Source organism: Aphanomyces astaci (genome assembly GCF_000520075.1).
Source record: "Aphanomyces astaci strain APO3 unplaced genomic scaffold supercont1.14, whole genome shotgun sequence".
Lineage (NCBI taxonomy): Eukaryota > Oomycota > Saprolegniomycetes > Saprolegniales > Verrucalvaceae > Aphanomyces > Aphanomyces astaci.
This window is the reverse complement of record NW_009798277.1, coordinates 221,082-237,940: the sequence shown is the minus strand read 5'-3', so window position 1 is coordinate 237,940 and position 16,859 is coordinate 221,082. Positions and strand designations below refer to the sequence as shown.

Here is a 16,859-nt window from a genome sequence, read left to right as displayed (position 1 = left end):
GTGATGTTGGTTGGTGTCGTGTGTAGGCGGCGATGTGTCGGTGTTGTTGAAAATTGCGTGGAGGCAATGGTGTGGTGGTAGTTGTTGTTATGCGGTGGCAGGGTGATGTTGGATATGTTTGGGTAGACATAGTGATGTGACGTAGTGGATGTTGTGGTGACTGTGGCTGCAGTGTTGTTCGTGTCGGGGGCTAGTTGTGATGTTTGCTGAGAATGTCGTCGAACTCTGGCGGGGGTGGTTGTGCCTTGTAGCACGGGTATTTCCGTACAAACCATGCAAGTTTTGGATGGGTGAGTATCATTTCAAAAATGAGTGCCATGTTCGCGTGACCGTCGGATGTGGTGGGATTTCGTAGCCATGCTCGGACTTGTGTGGTCCAGTGTCGTAGAATTGTCTCAACAAGCGATACCCTCTTGGGAGGCGCAGCGTTGCGGAAGCGCGTGTTGCATCGATGTTTCCACAGCTAGTATATAGTGTTTGTGACAATCCAGATTTGGACGAGAAGTTCTCTGTCTGGCAGCCATGGTGGTGCAGGGGTGAGGCGCCGGGGATTCGTTATTGTGTGCCATGTAAACGTCATCCCAAACTGCTGCCAAGGGGGTTCGAGTTGGAAATTGTCGTGCACGAGAACATAGCATGCATGCCGGTTCGACGTGAAAGCAGGTAGGTATACGGACATAGCTGGATGTTCGGGTTCAGGTGCTCCAGGAACCAAAAACGCGCTTGGAAGGGAAGGAGTTTGAACAGTAGGCGGAAGTACGTATCAGCGACGAGGGGGTATACTGGTCGCATCAGATTGCGCAAGTGGATGAGTGTCGAGCGGATTTCGGCTTTGGGTATTGCCCAATTTTCAAACGGATGTTTGAAGGGCTCCTCCGAAGGCTTTGTGTGGAGATATGTGATATCTTTCGGCTTTAAGTTGAAAAAAGTGACATGATGGCCGAGTGGTCTAAGGCGCTGGTTTTAGGCACCAGTCTTCGGGCGTGGGTTCAAATCCCACTCATGTCAAATATTTTTTCTTCGTTTTTCTTATTGCGAATTTGGCCCAATTTCATAGCTGCAAGTCTATCCCTTCATATTATCACCACCTCGTCCTCTTTACCACATGAATATGAGATGCCATTTCGACGCAAGTCACTTGACTTACTACGAAGACCCCACTCTCATTCAATGTGAAGTAAAACGTCGGTTAACTATAAATGCAAAACAACATGCATGTGATTCAAGCGGAGGGGTTTGGGTAATTCCGGACTCCACTGTGAACGAGTCTCTAATCTATGAATTACTACATAGTAATCATTTCCGACAGTCTCCATTGTTCGTCGAATGGGTGAGATACTCTGTAACTAAGTGTAACATTAATCAGTGTTATCCCTAATCGTAACAGTTACAGTATATTGAACGCTAGTCTGTACCCCGAAACCCGTGTGTTCACATGTTATCTATTCCCGGGTTACGCTGATATGTGTCGTTTAGTGACTTTCGATACTGGTATGTACCAAGACGAACTTGAGTTTTGTATACCAGAAACAGTTGAACACTGCTGCTACCAATTAGTCGCAAGTTTACGGAATACGGCTTTGGCGATATATGATGTACAGTACAACGTGAGCAAGACAGTCCTAAGTGTCCTCATGGTGTACCTGCTGCTCTCATTGTCGATATCGCAAGGATATAGAACGCTCGACTTGAACGCTCGACTTGATGCACTTAGATCACGCGTCAGCTTGCCACACAAACAAACTGAGCTACAAAAAACCAAGGATCCAAGTGCCATGTACCTCAACCAATGCCGTGAGTCCCCCAAGGAAAGATTGCCAGCTTTACGCATCTGAAGACACCATGATTTAATTAGCACTTATAAGTACTAATTAGGGCCTGATGTATGAGATTCTAATGGTGAAAAACTGATATTCAAAGTAAGCACTTCATCCCACTTGATATATACTTATGCCTTCTGTAACGACGTATTGGCATTAGAACATCAGCCGAAACGAAGTTACGGGGGTACTTTTGTGGCGCTTTGTGGAATCGAGAGGCCCATGGTGTATCAGGCTTTTAAATCGTACGGGCCAACTTGAACGACAAAATCGTCCGATTCCGCCAGTTGCTTGCTATGGGACTGTACACACATGAGAACCTACTCTAGATCTACACAAAACTGGTATTTAAATATACATATCCAAATTTATACTGACACACCTTGTCGAGGTTGATGTCTGATGCCAGAAATGCCAGGGGGTTAAGTAATTTTTTGAGTAGGGTAGGCGAGGCGAAGGCAGGCGAAGACCAAAATCCAAGTGAGGAGTTTTGGACAAAATGTAAAGTTGAGTTAGTTAGCAGCCTGGCTGTAGGTCAAATGCGTTACTGGGGTACGATCGTTTTTAAACGACTTCAACTATGTTGGTTTCGCGTGAGAGGGCGCCTTTGGGTCACGTAAAATGGAAATATTCAGTGAAAGGAGGGGTGCCCAAATAACCGACGAGTTTTCTGAGGCGGCTACTGATTGGCTGACGCCGAGAAACTTTGGTCACGACCCAAATCCTTAACCGCTTGATTTATGCGAACACCATAAAATCCGCCAAACGTTGTACTACTCTCTCTAGCCGCAAAGATCGTTACAGTTTCGTCTCATTGGTGGAATTTTTCTAAAACTCCTCGGATATCACATCTGATTGGAGTTTTGAAAAGCGCAGGATCTCCGCATTGATTGGAGGGATATTTTGTGAGCAAAAATTCCTTCTGGGTCAAAAGTTATGGGGCGGGAAAAATGCCAAGGAGGAATCGAGGCATCAATTTCTTGCGCCAGATAGTCATAACTCAATTTGATACCCTCCCTCCGCACCATGTGTTACTACAGTGTTTGTCTATGCCCTCACCCACAACCGCCCGCTCAGCAACGAACCTGGGCGGTGTGAGCCACCCACGAAATCTCACCGACGACGAGCGCCGCGGTGCTTATGAGATGCTTCTCGCACGCTTTCATAAAGACCAGCTTCCATACGGTGCAGTGTGAGATGTGGCTCGACACTTGAAATCTCACAGGATGAACATATCTCGACTCTGGGCACGTACACGCCTTTCACTCCTCCATGGTGCCCAGTGGCCGACATCGCTACCAAAATTCATGGATTGCCTCTAAAAAGGATATATACACGATAAACTATGAATGGCGAGATGTATAAATTTTCATGAGTTTACTATGTTGGGTAATTCCAGGTATCAGCCGAAGAAATTGAAGCGATTATCAAGGCCGTACCCCAAGAAGATCGCCAGACGTTGCGCTCCCTGGCGTGCCACAGTGGCATACCAAACACAACTATCATGCGGCACATGGCAGCGACCAAGAAGCCCATGGCGCGTTCAAGCCACGTCAGGCCGTTCTTGACCGACACCAACACGACGGAACGACAATGGTTTGCCATGAAGTTTCTCTTACCTGGGTCAAAAGGGAGACACTTATTTGATAATATGTACGATCAAGTGCATATCGATGAGAAGAGGTTCTCTTTTACCCAGGTTAAGGTAAAATTCTACGTCTATTAAGATTAAGAGCTTGCCCATCGTGCTGCCAAGTCCAAGCGTTTCATTACGAAAGTAATGTTTTTGACCTCCGTTGCACGTCCCGGTATAGTACAACCCGCACCTTCGACAAGAATTCGACGGCAAGGTCGGAATTAGCCGTTTGTGCAACCTGTGCCAGCGGCTAGAAATAGTAAGAATCATCCAAAAGAGACTCTTGTTGTCAGTTGCAAATTGCGAACTCGCAGGTCTATTTTGACTGCGTTGTTAACAATGTGGTACTTGCAATTGCTGCCAAGTTCGCACAAACGTGGTGCGTACATCACAGCCTGGTTCATAGAAGTTGCATGCCTGACTCGTAGATCTCGTTGTGCCTTTGGCACATCGACCGCGCCATACGAATGCGCGCTTTCAGCACCAACATTAGCTGCCGAGGTTTCGACGGGTAGCACGATGCGATGTGCCATGTAGTTCATACATGTAGGTACAAATCTTTGGATACCTTGATCGGACTGCATCAGTAATCTTGGTCGTTTCCAAACGTCGTAACTACCACGCAAGCAGCGAAGACCCCAGTTCGCAAGCAAGTCGAATCTTGAGCCCGTTCTTGAGATAATCAAGCGTCATTACAAGGATCACTCGAACTTCCGACGTGTCTATGCAAATTTGGGTTAATCGAACTCCAATTGTTTGCGCTTGTGAACTAGTGAACCTAGGGCGGCCTCGGCATAGTGGTGCACACTAGGTTTAACCATTATACTTAGCCAGACCGTTTTCTTTGAGAAAGAGATACGAAATCGATTAATCTTTCCCACGAAACGATACGATAATTAAGAACATTTCGAAGTCGAAGCGTGTTGTTTTGTGCGTTGAGTCCACAACGCATTCGTTGATATCCATCCACCATGGCAGCAACAATGTCCACAACTTCAGGTAAAATGAAGTACACGATCTCAACAATTCATGTGGACAGCGGGTGAATGGCTCCACTGTTGCTCTGCTCCAAATCATCCAAGTACAACACGGCAGACTTGTACGCCTCCACGTCCTTGTGGCAAATTGTCAATATCGTCTAAAACAGGAATACTAAAATCATATAAATCAGTGTACACATTACCTTCCGCCATTGGTATGCAATTTGTTGGGCCGATGGTAAGAGAGCCTTATAAACCATATGGTAAGAGAGCATTTTTGAACCAGATAGTCACGCAGCAAATAGTCTCAGATTTGTCTTGGCGTTAACGATGTCGCTCGTCCCTGGATGTATTTCACAAGATCTGACGGCAAGAGAGCATTATGAACCAGATAGTCACACAGCAAACAGTCTCGGATTTCTCTTGGCGTTAATGATATCGCTCATCCCTGGATATAGCGCTGAGTGTTACTTTGGCTGGTGTCGAGCACTTGAAACCATACATTTATCAAGTCCGGTGAGTGTTAGAGGCTATATAAGTATACTTCAAGCAAGGTAGCAAATCCACAACTCTACGCAGAGTAGTACGCAGTACTATTAATATTAATATTACTACGTATGGTGCACTCCACCTATAAACCACCTACTTTTCACAACTCACGCGGGACTCTATTTCGTTGCCTCAGCTTAATATTAAAGTTTAAAAATGCATGGAATCCACATAACAGGAAGAAATTTTGTGCCTCGGATCTACTGGGGGCTGCGGGAAATCGCAAAAACTGGTTTGGCTTGGGCAAAAGTAGCAAAACGTAATATTATTTTGAATGAAAAGTCGGACAAGTCTTAATTCAAATGAATGTAAAATGTTTTCGAAACGTAAACAGCCCAGTTTACATTTTGTAAACTGAAAATTCAATACTTTGACCTAAACAATCCCTACCTAAACTGTGGTCAAATCCTTCCATTTTTTTTGTCCATAGACCTCTCACCAAGGTTTCAACGAATATGTAATCAGATTCATGAATTTCGTGTTGGTTCACGTGAAATCATATCGCGAACATTGGAGTTTCGTCAGTTTCGTCAAACTTCAACCTTAAATACCCCAACCTAAACCTCCTTGAATTTCATATCGCTTTGGCTCGTATGACAGTGCGCAACGTTGAGATTACGCTCCCAGATTGTTGAATGAAAATACGTTAAAATAGAGTTAAAATTGGCCACGAAAGTGTATCAATCGTGTCAGTTTACAAAATACAGACACCTGTTTACATTTTGTTTACTGCCAAAGTATTTTATTTTCGTGTGAAAGTCAACCTGTCAAATTGAATACGGTTACGTTTTGCGAGTTTTGCCCAAGCGAAACCGGCTTTCGCGATTTCCCGCAGCCTGCTGTAGAATTGATAAAGAAATGAGAATGAAATTGACTTTAGCCGAAACTTTTTATAGGCAAATACTACACCATTTTTCGTTTAAGGTCAGACTATTTCCGGTATATTTCGTCCAACGCACAACTGATTCACGCCATGCGCGTTACGTTCGCCAAGCATTCAATATATTTGGTCCTGACCTTACATGGTTGCAGTATATTTCGACTAATGTCCGGTATCTATCACCCCACAGCCAGTATATTTCATACGTTGTTCAATATATTTCAAATGATGTTCCATCTATTTTGATAAATCGACGCAGTAATCGACGGAACGAAGTAGCCAATGAAATTTTCAAAAAAAGACCTTTCGACCAATCAAATTGCAGGCGTATCCGGTGCATTGCCAAGTTTCGCCATTTCACAAAGAGCTCAACGTTGTATCGGACAGGAGTCACAGTGAGTATATTTAGTTCAAGTAAAATGACGCTCGACGATTTCAGTTTGATTTGACGTCGTTCGTCGAATCTACCGAAAATACCAAATTTTGCTCGAAAGTACAATACTTCAAATATCTATGATTTAGACAAGTATCCACCACCTGCGATTTACTTGATTTGCTTCGAAAATCGAAATAGATGGAATATCATTTGAAATATATTGAACAACTTGTGAAATATACCGGCTGTGGGGTGACATATACCGGACATTAGTCGAAATATAATGCAACGAAGTAGGGTCTGGACGAAATATATCGAATGTTAGGCGAACATAAGGCACATGACGTGAATCAGTTGTGCGTCGGACAAAATATACCGGAAATATCCTGAACTTAAACGAAAAAATTGTGTAGTATTATAGGGAGATTTCGCCAATTCAAATGTCAATCCGTACCAACGTTATGGTGACTTGTATTCGTACTAACTATCGGACGTTTAACGAATAGGTTTAACTGTAAAGACGTATTTTTGTAAGTCTGAGTTTTACAGTGATCGGCCTCATCACCAGCGATTAGGTTTACACATAAATATTGCATTTGAGAGAATTCCAGCAAATAGGTTTTATGGTGAATTTTTATTCGTGGGGCATATATGTATATTGATTTACGAAGGTATCATTTTTGTCCAGCTCCAGTTTACAGTAAATCTTTAAACCAGCAGTTGACTAACTTTCAATATTACTGATATCAATACAATTGGACTGTAGTGCTTCCGAAATAGTATTTTAATTCGTCAGTAAATGTCGAAATATGCATGCTCTTTGGTACTAATTGGATATATCTATTTCAATCAAGAACTCAGCAACTTCGAATGAGACTAGGTTACTGATCAAAAATGCAGTAGCCGATCACTTAAATCCTATGGAACAAACCAAATCGATCAGCAAACACGTTTTATTAATGGTATGCATCCATCATCTAATAGTTGCTGTTCGAACGATTCATCGATGGACTGCAAGCGAGTAGCGCGGTTTCGGTCAATGGACAATCTCTCTTGGCGATTCAAACGATAGCGGTGTTGAGCTTCACTGCGCTTGCTCTTCTTATCATTCTCCATCTGCTCGTAATGAGCAATTACAGCCTGTAAAACCCTTCGTCCTCCGCGCGCAATGGCATCAACGAGAGGTGGAAGTTCGTCAATGCGAACGCCGTGCGCTGGATCGTGTTGTACTTTTTCTCACCCCAAGTGTACGTAGCCAACGAAATCTTCCAGAGAGTGCACACGCGACCGAAAAAATTCTCCACATCCACGCGATCGGAGGAGATGTCGTAGTTTCGATCCAGGCTCCAATACGCCGTGCACCAGACGTCGCTTCGGATGAATACCCCGCAGCGAGTGGGCAATTCCGATGTAGCCCATGTCGACCAAACATCCCCACGACCCGCGGTACTGCGCACTCAACTCACCTTAGTCTGCCACATCCTGCTCACCCGCCGTATTCAACAGGTTGGTCGCCTGAACGGCAATTCGGGTGTGAAATATCGTCGACAGGTCGGACACGGATGGATCTCGAATCAACTCGTCGTAGAGCACAGGTTAAACAGCGTGTAGGACGCGCATGACGAGCTTCTCGAAGGTTGGTGCCTTGTACCCAAGGTGAGCTGCGTGCTTTTCCCATGTTGAAAGTGTTTTAACACGGTGAGGGCCATAAGGAGCGCGTCCTTGGGGCTAGTCGTCGAACGCCGGCCACGACCTTCCATCCACTCAGCGTTCATAGCATCGTCCACCATCGCCCACAGCGACTCGAACTCAGTGATAGTAAAGTTGGTCATAGATGTAATACCCTCAGAGCCCAAGTCGATCAAGAACTTCTCCATAATTGGGTTTTCGGGGGTCTCCTCGCTGTCGTCACGCAAGTGTGAGTAGTCACCAAAGTCATGCAGGCATGACTTAAGATAGGATTGATCTCGCACTGCTTGGTCTTGGAGACGGTTGAGTACGGCGTTGGTGTTGACAGGCATAGCTGGCGAAATGGAAAGTGAGAGGAAGTGAATTGCAACAAGCTGATTCCCCCCAAAGGTGCAGATTTGGGCGACAACCTCGATGGTGTGGATATATGTATAACCTACTTTGTTTTTTAATGCAGGTTTTAATCGAATCTCCTTAATTACATTTTTGGCGAAACTTGCACTTTCTCTCGGATTCTCCTAGCCTTTACATGAAATGTACTCATCTATGGGATCTCAAAGATTTTATCATATAACGTAATATTTCGGTCAATACTTTGGTAGTAGGTTCACTTGTGGTGGGATTTCTCAGCGATTACATAACGAACTCATGTTAAATTCATCGTGCTTGCACACCAGCTTCGTCAATGCCACCATGAAATCAACTTGCACACGTTTTGGGTACAAACAGGATCGATTCACCTCCGAAAACAATGCGAGACTGCTCAAGAAAGTTGTGGACTTGGTAACTTGTCAGTACAATGTACGAAGAATCAGGTAGTAGGAAAATTCCGAATAGTATGAGTGGGTGAAATTGTAATACTACATCACTTCGGAGATCGAGTAGTTCGTCGGTTAGTCGATCTCTAATCAAGTGGTGAGTTTTATTGGAAGTCGCATAGGTTATTTCCAATCTATTTGATCTGCCGCTCATTAACCCAACTACTGATCATAAGGTTTAGTGTTAGGCGTCCGAGTCACTATCACTGGTACCTTCAGATGAATCATCCGAGGAACCAACTACTTCATCCTCATCATTCGCAAGGAGTAGCTCATACATGTCTCGAGAAGCTTGTCACAGTGCTGTACACAATTCCACATCACCGCAGACGGCAGCATGGCGAATGCCGAATACAGCCGTGCCCGCACATCAGCGAACAACGAACGTATCCACGGTTTACTAAACCCCAACGTCACCTTTGACTTTTGCCCACACCATTTAGATAGATGGGTCTTAATGATGTGGCGGCGTGTAGACGACACAATGTCTACGTTCACGCGCCATGGACGCAACGATTTGCTCGACTTCTCTGGTGACCACAGGTTTGGGACGTGCCCATATCGTTTTCTTCAGGTTATGAACCTCCACATAAATGTCATAGAGTTGGCATGGGCTCAAGAGGCCCGCCTTGCGTCAAGTTCCCCGAGGCGTGTCAGACGGCAGTCCCTTGTGATATTTGGCGTTATCCATGACAAACATACACCACGCTTGTCCATCCTTTCGACTTCGTCCATCGCGCGCTCAAACCAGTTGACGAAGTAGGTGTAGTTGAACATCCCGTGTTCCTAGGTTTTGTACCACCTTGAAATCAAGGCCAACCAACGTTAAATGCGATGGGTCCACGGCCATGATACCCGCGATGAAGTAGAACCTGCGGCTCTTTTGTTTCTCCTTGGTGGCGCCATCATCCATTGGATCGTAGAGTGAGTCCTGGTCGTAGTGATGGTGGATATGACTTTCGTCTTTATAACTTTCGTCCATAAAACGACAGATGTCTCTGGTGCCAGTTGGGTCATGTGCTGCACGTATGCGCCCCGAGCTGGTGCGTATGCGCTCAAAGTAGTGAACGTGGCGATGGACGACACAAAAAACGAATTTTACAAATGTACGAGCATGGTGTGAAAATATAATACGAGTAGTTGGAATTTTACAATACCAAAGCAAGTGAGAAATCATATATTTAGTCAAATTTACAGTTAATTGCGTTTTGGTGGTTGCATTTATATACTTTGGCCAGTAGAATTTAATTAAAAGCATACAAGTTTCAAGCCAAATGAACTGTCCAGAAATAGTTGTCGTTTGAAAGTCATGAGGTTCAAATTTCTGGTGAAAAATTGACTGCAAATTATCAAGTGATCGTTTCTTTGGAGATTCCCTTGTATGCGTTGGTGTGCAGCCACCCTTAGTGTACCAGTCAGTATCCATGACAACACGCTTTCACACTTTCCTCACCGCTTTGAGTAGGTACTGTCATGATCGCATCACGAACAACCTTACGACTACTGGCCCAGGCGTCATTGGTCAATGGAGATATTTTATTCACAGTCAATAAGTGCAGTAAAATTGGGCCGAAACTCGTCGAAACTCCCAAAACTCGTCGCGGTTGCAACGTTAAACAAATTGAACCATGAATGATATCATATGCAATCAAATTCACTCGACTCGAAATGCAGCAATTGTATAGGTAGAAGCTCAAACCGTCCAGGATTAAGAGTAAGATGCCGTCCAGATTATCGATGTTTGAAAAAGTCGAATGGTCAATTCGGAGGGCCGCGTTTTATAGTTTAACGTCCTGTTAAACTTGACAGTGAATTTATCGCGAGTATCATAGCCGTGAATCCATCGCATTCAACGTTGGTTGACCTTGATGTGTTTCAAGGTGGTACAAAACCTAGGAATGAACCAATGGATTACGCGTAGAACCAAGTCAAGTGACGCAAATGGGTGAGCAATTGATGGCCAATTTGGCTACAAATGAGCGCATGTAGTGTGGATGGGTGAAGAAGTCGCGTCGAACTATGCACAGTGATCCATTGGCGGGTGCGAAAGTAGGAGGAGCCAGGCATCGGATTTGTATAGAGTGGGACAGTACGTAGCGAGAACCAGCTCAAAGAGTGCCAGAGCCTCTTCGCCTTGTACGGTTGATGGGTCTACGTTGGTGGTAGATTGTGAATAAAGTGAGAAGCTGGTCACGGGTAGTGGGACGAGCAAGTGAACAGTTTTTGCATGCGATTGCTGAATGTGGTGTCCCGCGCACAAGACGTAGCTGCAGCGTGACGATACAACTGGATGACGTCTGAAAGACCAGTGGTGGATGCAATTTCGTCGAGGGCCAAGAATGCTGCATGAGGGACACGATTAATGTGAGCCCATGTGTGGTCGAGTTTGTGGGTGGTGGTCAAGTGGGAAAGTGTTGGAGTAGCGTGCACCGACGCTTTTTGGAGAAATGTAAGTGGATCAATGGCATTGGCCCTTTGGGTTTCCGTCTCAAGAACGACCACAAGGTCAGAGAGGGTCGTACGGTTGGTGTCCCATGACACTCGTTTTTTTCGTTCCAGGGAGGTAGGTCATGCGTTGAATAGTGAGAACGGGTGGTAGCGTTTTGACGAGAGGAAGGAATGCAACAAGCCTCGCCTCATTTCCAACGTCACTCATGATGGCGGAGACACTGGAGAGCTCGTCAAAGGAATTGGAGGCCGGAAGTTGCCGCCATTCGTCATTGTCCATGGCCAGCCGGGCGGTCTTGTCGAACAAACCGAACTGCCAACGTATCTGTGAGGAGCCGTCTATGCGGTGCAAGAAAACGCCTGGATGGATGAGCGGGTGTGGGACATCTACCTCCGTGAGTTGCTCCGATATTAGATCGAAGCGCCTTCGGTTGTTGTTGTGGACAACTTGTCAGCGCACGTGACGGCCGGGGCCTGCCAGTTTGTCAAGAAGGGGCTGTTTAGTGTGGTGGAAGAGCTGCCCCCCAACTCGACGTGTACATGCCAACCAATTGATGTGGGTGTCATGGGCCCTTTAAGGCGAAGTGCCGTACTGAGTGGCTTCACGAGACCAAGGTGACAACAGCTGCTGAAAAAGGGTAGGTTGGCCATCGTGCAAAGAATCCTAAAAGTATGGGAAGCTATCCCATCGGTGATGATCACACGTTCGTTTGATAAGGCTATTCCACGCGAAGAGCCGTAATAAACTACTGTGGTTATGTGTTCGTCGTTGGAGGTTTCCGGGTATAAACAAACACCCTCCTGAATCCAATGGAATTGTCCACTAGGCAAAATTCGCAGGTATCACGGTACACTCATGCGTGATTGGCTTAAATCATCGGTCCAACTCCAGAACCTCTCATCTTAAAAACCACATATTTTTGTGTAACTGTCTGGCACTACCATACAATACCATAGATATACACAATGTCAACTGTGGGCGAGTTCACCCACGGTTCTCTGTATACAGACAAGCCAAATCGTAGACCCTCTAGCACAAGGAGATCAACTCAACGACAAATTTATCAACAGCTTTCTCGTGTGGTTCCGTCGAGCGCGGATACTGCGAGGACGGAGGATGATGGTTAACAACACCCAGTGTCTTTCTCTCTTGTGGCACTACACAGCCACAGTCCCGGTACCCCTGAGCATGATTCAGATTTGGCAGCGCCTCATCATCCAGTTCATCCTTGGAAGAAAACACCCCCTCAACCACAAATATCACGCACTCATCTCATGCCGCTATCGACCATGACAAAAAACTCGGTTTGGCGATCCCCCAAATCTAACGAACGCTCGACAACAGCCCATTACCACGCTGCAGACGCTCGCCACACAGTTTGAACCCGACTATCTCAGCTGGACGACGCTACCTACTGTTTTCTTCGATGAGGCACTTGCTAGTTTGTGCCCACCACACCGAATGGCGTTCCTTTTGTTGCGCCAAACAACAACACCAGTTTCCAGTCCCTCGAACGACTCCCCCCCTACTGGCTCGACACCTGGAAATTCTGGCACATCTTGAACTGACCCTCGCGCACACCACCCTGGACCCCACGTGACCTACTAATAGCACCTTTACGGCTCAGCTCCCACCCCAAGGTGCACTTCAATCTCACATACGAACACAAGCAATTGCCATTAGCCTACGTTCTACGAGCCCATCCCGATTAGCTACGCTGGCTTGTTACCAACCATCGAGTTTTCTGACTCGAGGACCTTGTGACCTCCGCTTGTACATGGCCAAGCTTGGAGGAATTTGGCACAAAAAATCAACGTACAGCTGAACGCTTCCCTTTCCCACAACCATGATCTTTCAACCATGTGTACAAGCTTCTCACTACACTGTTGGACGGTATCATACCCGACATCAACTCCCCGCTCTCTTGAACCCAGCCACCCCACCATGTCACTTCCCCTTCACCATCGAAACACACAGGGAACCCCCATGCCAACATCATCGAAACAACCACAATCATCCACTACTCCACATCGCTGCCCCCATCCACGACTAACCAACAACACCCCAAAGCCCACCACAACCAAACCACCACCATGTCACTGCCTACATCTGCGCTAACCAACACCGCTATCTCCGCCACATCACTAAGCAACACCACCGCACCGCCATCTCAACCCGCCACTAGCTACCACCACCACAGCGCTATCTCCACCCACCACTAACCAAGACCACGACATCGCTACCTCCACCCACCGTTGCACCATGTCCACCCTCCAACACCTTCACCAACTACTCACTGCACCACATCACACAAAACCACCCATCCTAACCGCACCAATATCACCGCCACAGTGCTGGCATAACCACTACAACTACCCACAACCAGTTGTCCACCCCACATAGCCACACTGTCGGCACCCACCACCACAACCACCACCAACAACTTGTCCACCCCTCACGCACCACAACCAACACCTTCCCGCCGCAAGAAGACGCGGCATCAATTGCCAAATCTCCAAATAGAGTTCCTCTCCAAACGACAAAGAGGAAAGTCTGGGTGAATTATTTGATTTACTACAGCAACGCATTGTTACAATAAACTCCCACTTGAAATCGACAATGACCATCATGTCATTGTTATAATAAACTTTCACTTCACATCACCAATCATATCACTTTTCTTTTTGCTCCGTATCGAACAACAGTAACGTACCAACACTCTAGCGATTCCCAAATATACCCGGTAACCCACAAGTGGCTCACGGCGCCCCGAGAGAGTTTTGAGCACAACGGAAGCACCACGTTCGCGCGCAAGCGCGGCGTTCACTCCTCACCCCGTCAATCCCATCATCATAGAACACCCCATCATGGCCACGCCGTGCACCGGCCGTACCCGCATCATCGCGCACCTCCAATTCTTCCCACGGGGCCACCTTGTAATGGACGACGAGCTCAGCCGCTGGGAATATCACCGAAGCCACATGGATAGCATTACCGCGTTGCTTTGTTTCCCTCTCCTATCCTACCTCCACTGGAGGCCTTATTACTCCAGTCTCCATCAATTCCATCACATCAAGGCTACCAAGACCCCACAGGGACCAATTGCATTGAGAACACGCTACACCTGAACCAGTCCTTTCGAGCACCGGTGCCCCACTTGGGCAAAAGATCAGGGGCCGCCCAAAGTTGCCCCCACACCCAAGGTTACACCCACACCCACTCCCACTCCCACATCCGGCCCGTGTCACACTGCCGAATTGTTAGCACGTTTCCATGCACCATCCCGATACCATCACCCCCCAGCATCATCCCTTCCACCGCCATACACTGCCGCCTCAGGTCGTTTCCTGTTCACGTCCCCAGACGAACCACGACGTCCAAGAAAGTCAGCCAAATCGAGGCTACCGTCATGTCCACCGCCTGGGCCAACAATGACGCCAATTCCATTCGTTCAGCCCAACCTGGGCGATACAGCTACGCAGCCACGCAGCCACATCCTTCGAGTTTCTTTTCACCTACCCAAAGGATGTGTCAAACCAGCACCCCACTGCTGCGTCAACAAAACGGCCCTTCAAGAACAAACACACCGGCACGGAAGTGCCCTCTTAACACCAGCCCACATTGTGCGCAATCACAACAGAGCCGGTACTGACACGACGCAAGCAATTTCCGTTCCAAATCCGTCATTGGGTCATCCCCCAGCCGTACACTGTCAAGACCGCGATTCTCCATCGGGCTCCGTTGACCATCAAAGTTGCTCAATGTCCATCGACAATGAACCGCCCAAAAACTGCAAATCTGCGTCTGAATGTGTTGCCTCCTTCCCCAAGATCTACGTCCCACGGATACCTCACTCGTTTGTCAGCCTTGACAGGCAAAACCTAGAACAGATTGCGCACGTGTCCCACCGAATTGGGTTTTCTACTCTTCCAGCATACCTGGAACACTGGTCAACGCGTCCCACCAATTCGCTCTCCGCGGAAACCAATCATTGGACTCACTTGTCACTAGTGCCCGTGCTAGTGGACGTACCACAACAACCGCCAACAATGACTCCGCAGTGGACGCCCCCCCCGTTACGTCCGCTAGATGAAAACCATCTAGTACGCGGCCGAGGCCATTAAGTGCCCGCTGAGTGATTGTAACTTTACAGCGTAATATTAATATCAATACCAACACTCTAGCGATCTTTCGCCAAAATGCCCGCCGAGTCTGCTGTCCCCAAACTCGCGCGAACTTCCCCCGTCCGTCCATTGATGGGATAGATGAGATCATGGCCTTCCTTCGCAATGATGGCCACATAAGTGGATGACTATTGACTTCATCCAGGTGCGGGTGCCGTACCACCACATCGTGAAGAAGTCCACCTTGGTCGTCGACACGAGCATCACCTTCGCAATCAATCTTCCTGCTAACTCATTCGCACCTTGTGGGCTTCCATGCTCGAAGCCACCCAAGCGCCACTCGTTCACGAGGCTTTTCGTGTGAAGGCTGGCGGTATCACCCAACTCAACAAGATCCCGGGCACCGTGGAGGATCGCCTTCATGGTCACCGAAGACTGACGCAAACAACTATATGGTCCATCGTACTCGGCGACAAGTCGTACGCCTTTGGCAAAACCCACTGATTCTGTGTAAACATCAAGGGCACTCGCTCGAATTTTCCGATTCAACGCGTCGTTTGTGTACTTCATGCTTTGGGCCCCGAGGTCATCAACTTCGCCCGTCGCGAAATTACGGAGTATGGCCAGAACATTGACCACTGGCGTGTGTACTTCGCCACTGACAACATCCCGCAGCAGTTGTTGCAACTAGGAAAGTCGCTTTCCTTTGTCACCGTGAACGGTTTCAGTTACTCTGTGTTTTGCAAGCAATCTCATTTCGAGCGCGGCAATCGCGAGTTTCAATCCCTCGATGTTGACATGATCCCCCCAAGCACGAGGACAACTCGATATTATGTTGAAGACTTGAGCTTTTTGTACGGATGTCGTTGATTTTCGGTATTTTATCCGTATCACGATGATAAAGGCATGGAGGTTTGACTGACTCGTCCAAATCAAAATAATATTTCAGCTGTGCACTATATAAAGATCCAATTTCACAGTATATTTGTTTAATCGTTAACAATGTAACGAAATTGTTTTGCATGCTGTTGTGCAATGTATCCTGTTTTAGAGGATACGGGTGGCATTGTTTTATTGGAGACATTTCGACGACTATAACGCAAAATATTTCGCATGAATTGGCCAAACAAATCGAGAGATACATCACTGGTGCCCTCGATGGTCTCGCGGACTGTAAATGGATGTCACATCTTGAAATGTACTACGTACTATTGTGCTTTTCATATAGTTTGCCCGTTGTTTAACTGCGTTAAACAACCAGACGTTTAAAATAATATAAGCCCGATTGAATATAAAACAACGCTAAACACAAGTTCTGCATTTCAGCAGAATAAAACAACGCTTACTTTATTTCAACTGCTAACTAATCGAGTTGCAGCACCAGGCCAACTTACGCCGTACAACCACCAGTTCATCACGATGCATACCGTATTAGGATGTGAAATGGGAGTACTATACATCATGTAGTCGTAGTGCGCCATTGCCTTCCACGTACAGTGCTAAGGTTAGAGCAGATCAAGAGTTGAAGGTATGGCATA

The 16,859-nt window shown here is 46.8% G+C and overlaps 3 protein-coding genes and 1 non-coding gene across 4 annotated transcripts; 2 read left to right on the top strand and 2 right to left on the bottom strand.

Moving 5' to 3' along the window:
- Positions 1 to 930: 930 nt before the first annotated feature.
- Positions 931 to 1,008, top strand: H257_06871. The gene has a single exon. It is a non-coding gene; the product is annotated as a tRNA-Leu (tRNA).
- A 1,042-nt stretch (positions 1,009 to 2,050) lies between these two features.
- Positions 2,051 to 3,425, bottom strand: H257_06870 (hypothetical protein; the record flags this gene model as incomplete). The annotated part of the gene is made up of 4 exons (XM_009832246.1): positions 2,051 to 2,122; positions 2,906 to 2,995; positions 3,063 to 3,115; positions 3,260 to 3,425. 4 exons carry the CDS (start codon positions 3,423 to 3,425, stop codon positions 2,051 to 2,053), a joined length of 381 nt encoding a protein of 126 aa, XP_009830548.1.
- A 7,980-nt stretch (positions 3,426 to 11,405) lies between these two features.
- On the top strand, positions 11,406 to 11,792 carry H257_06869 (hypothetical protein; the record flags this gene model as incomplete). Its single annotated transcript, XM_009832245.1, has 3 exons — positions 11,406 to 11,595; positions 11,652 to 11,732; positions 11,776 to 11,792. The coding sequence occupies 3 exons, from the start codon at positions 11,406 to 11,408 to the stop codon at positions 11,790 to 11,792; spliced, it is 288 nt and encodes a 95-aa protein (XP_009830547.1).
- Positions 11,793 to 15,377: 3,585 nt separating this feature from the next.
- On the bottom strand, positions 15,378 to 15,744 carry H257_06868 (hypothetical protein; the record flags this gene model as incomplete). Its single annotated transcript, XM_009832244.1, has 2 exons — positions 15,378 to 15,509; positions 15,565 to 15,744. The coding sequence occupies 2 exons, from the start codon at positions 15,742 to 15,744 to the stop codon at positions 15,378 to 15,380; spliced, it is 312 nt and encodes a 103-aa protein (XP_009830546.1).
- Between the last annotated feature and the right edge of the window lie 1,115 nt (positions 15,745 to 16,859).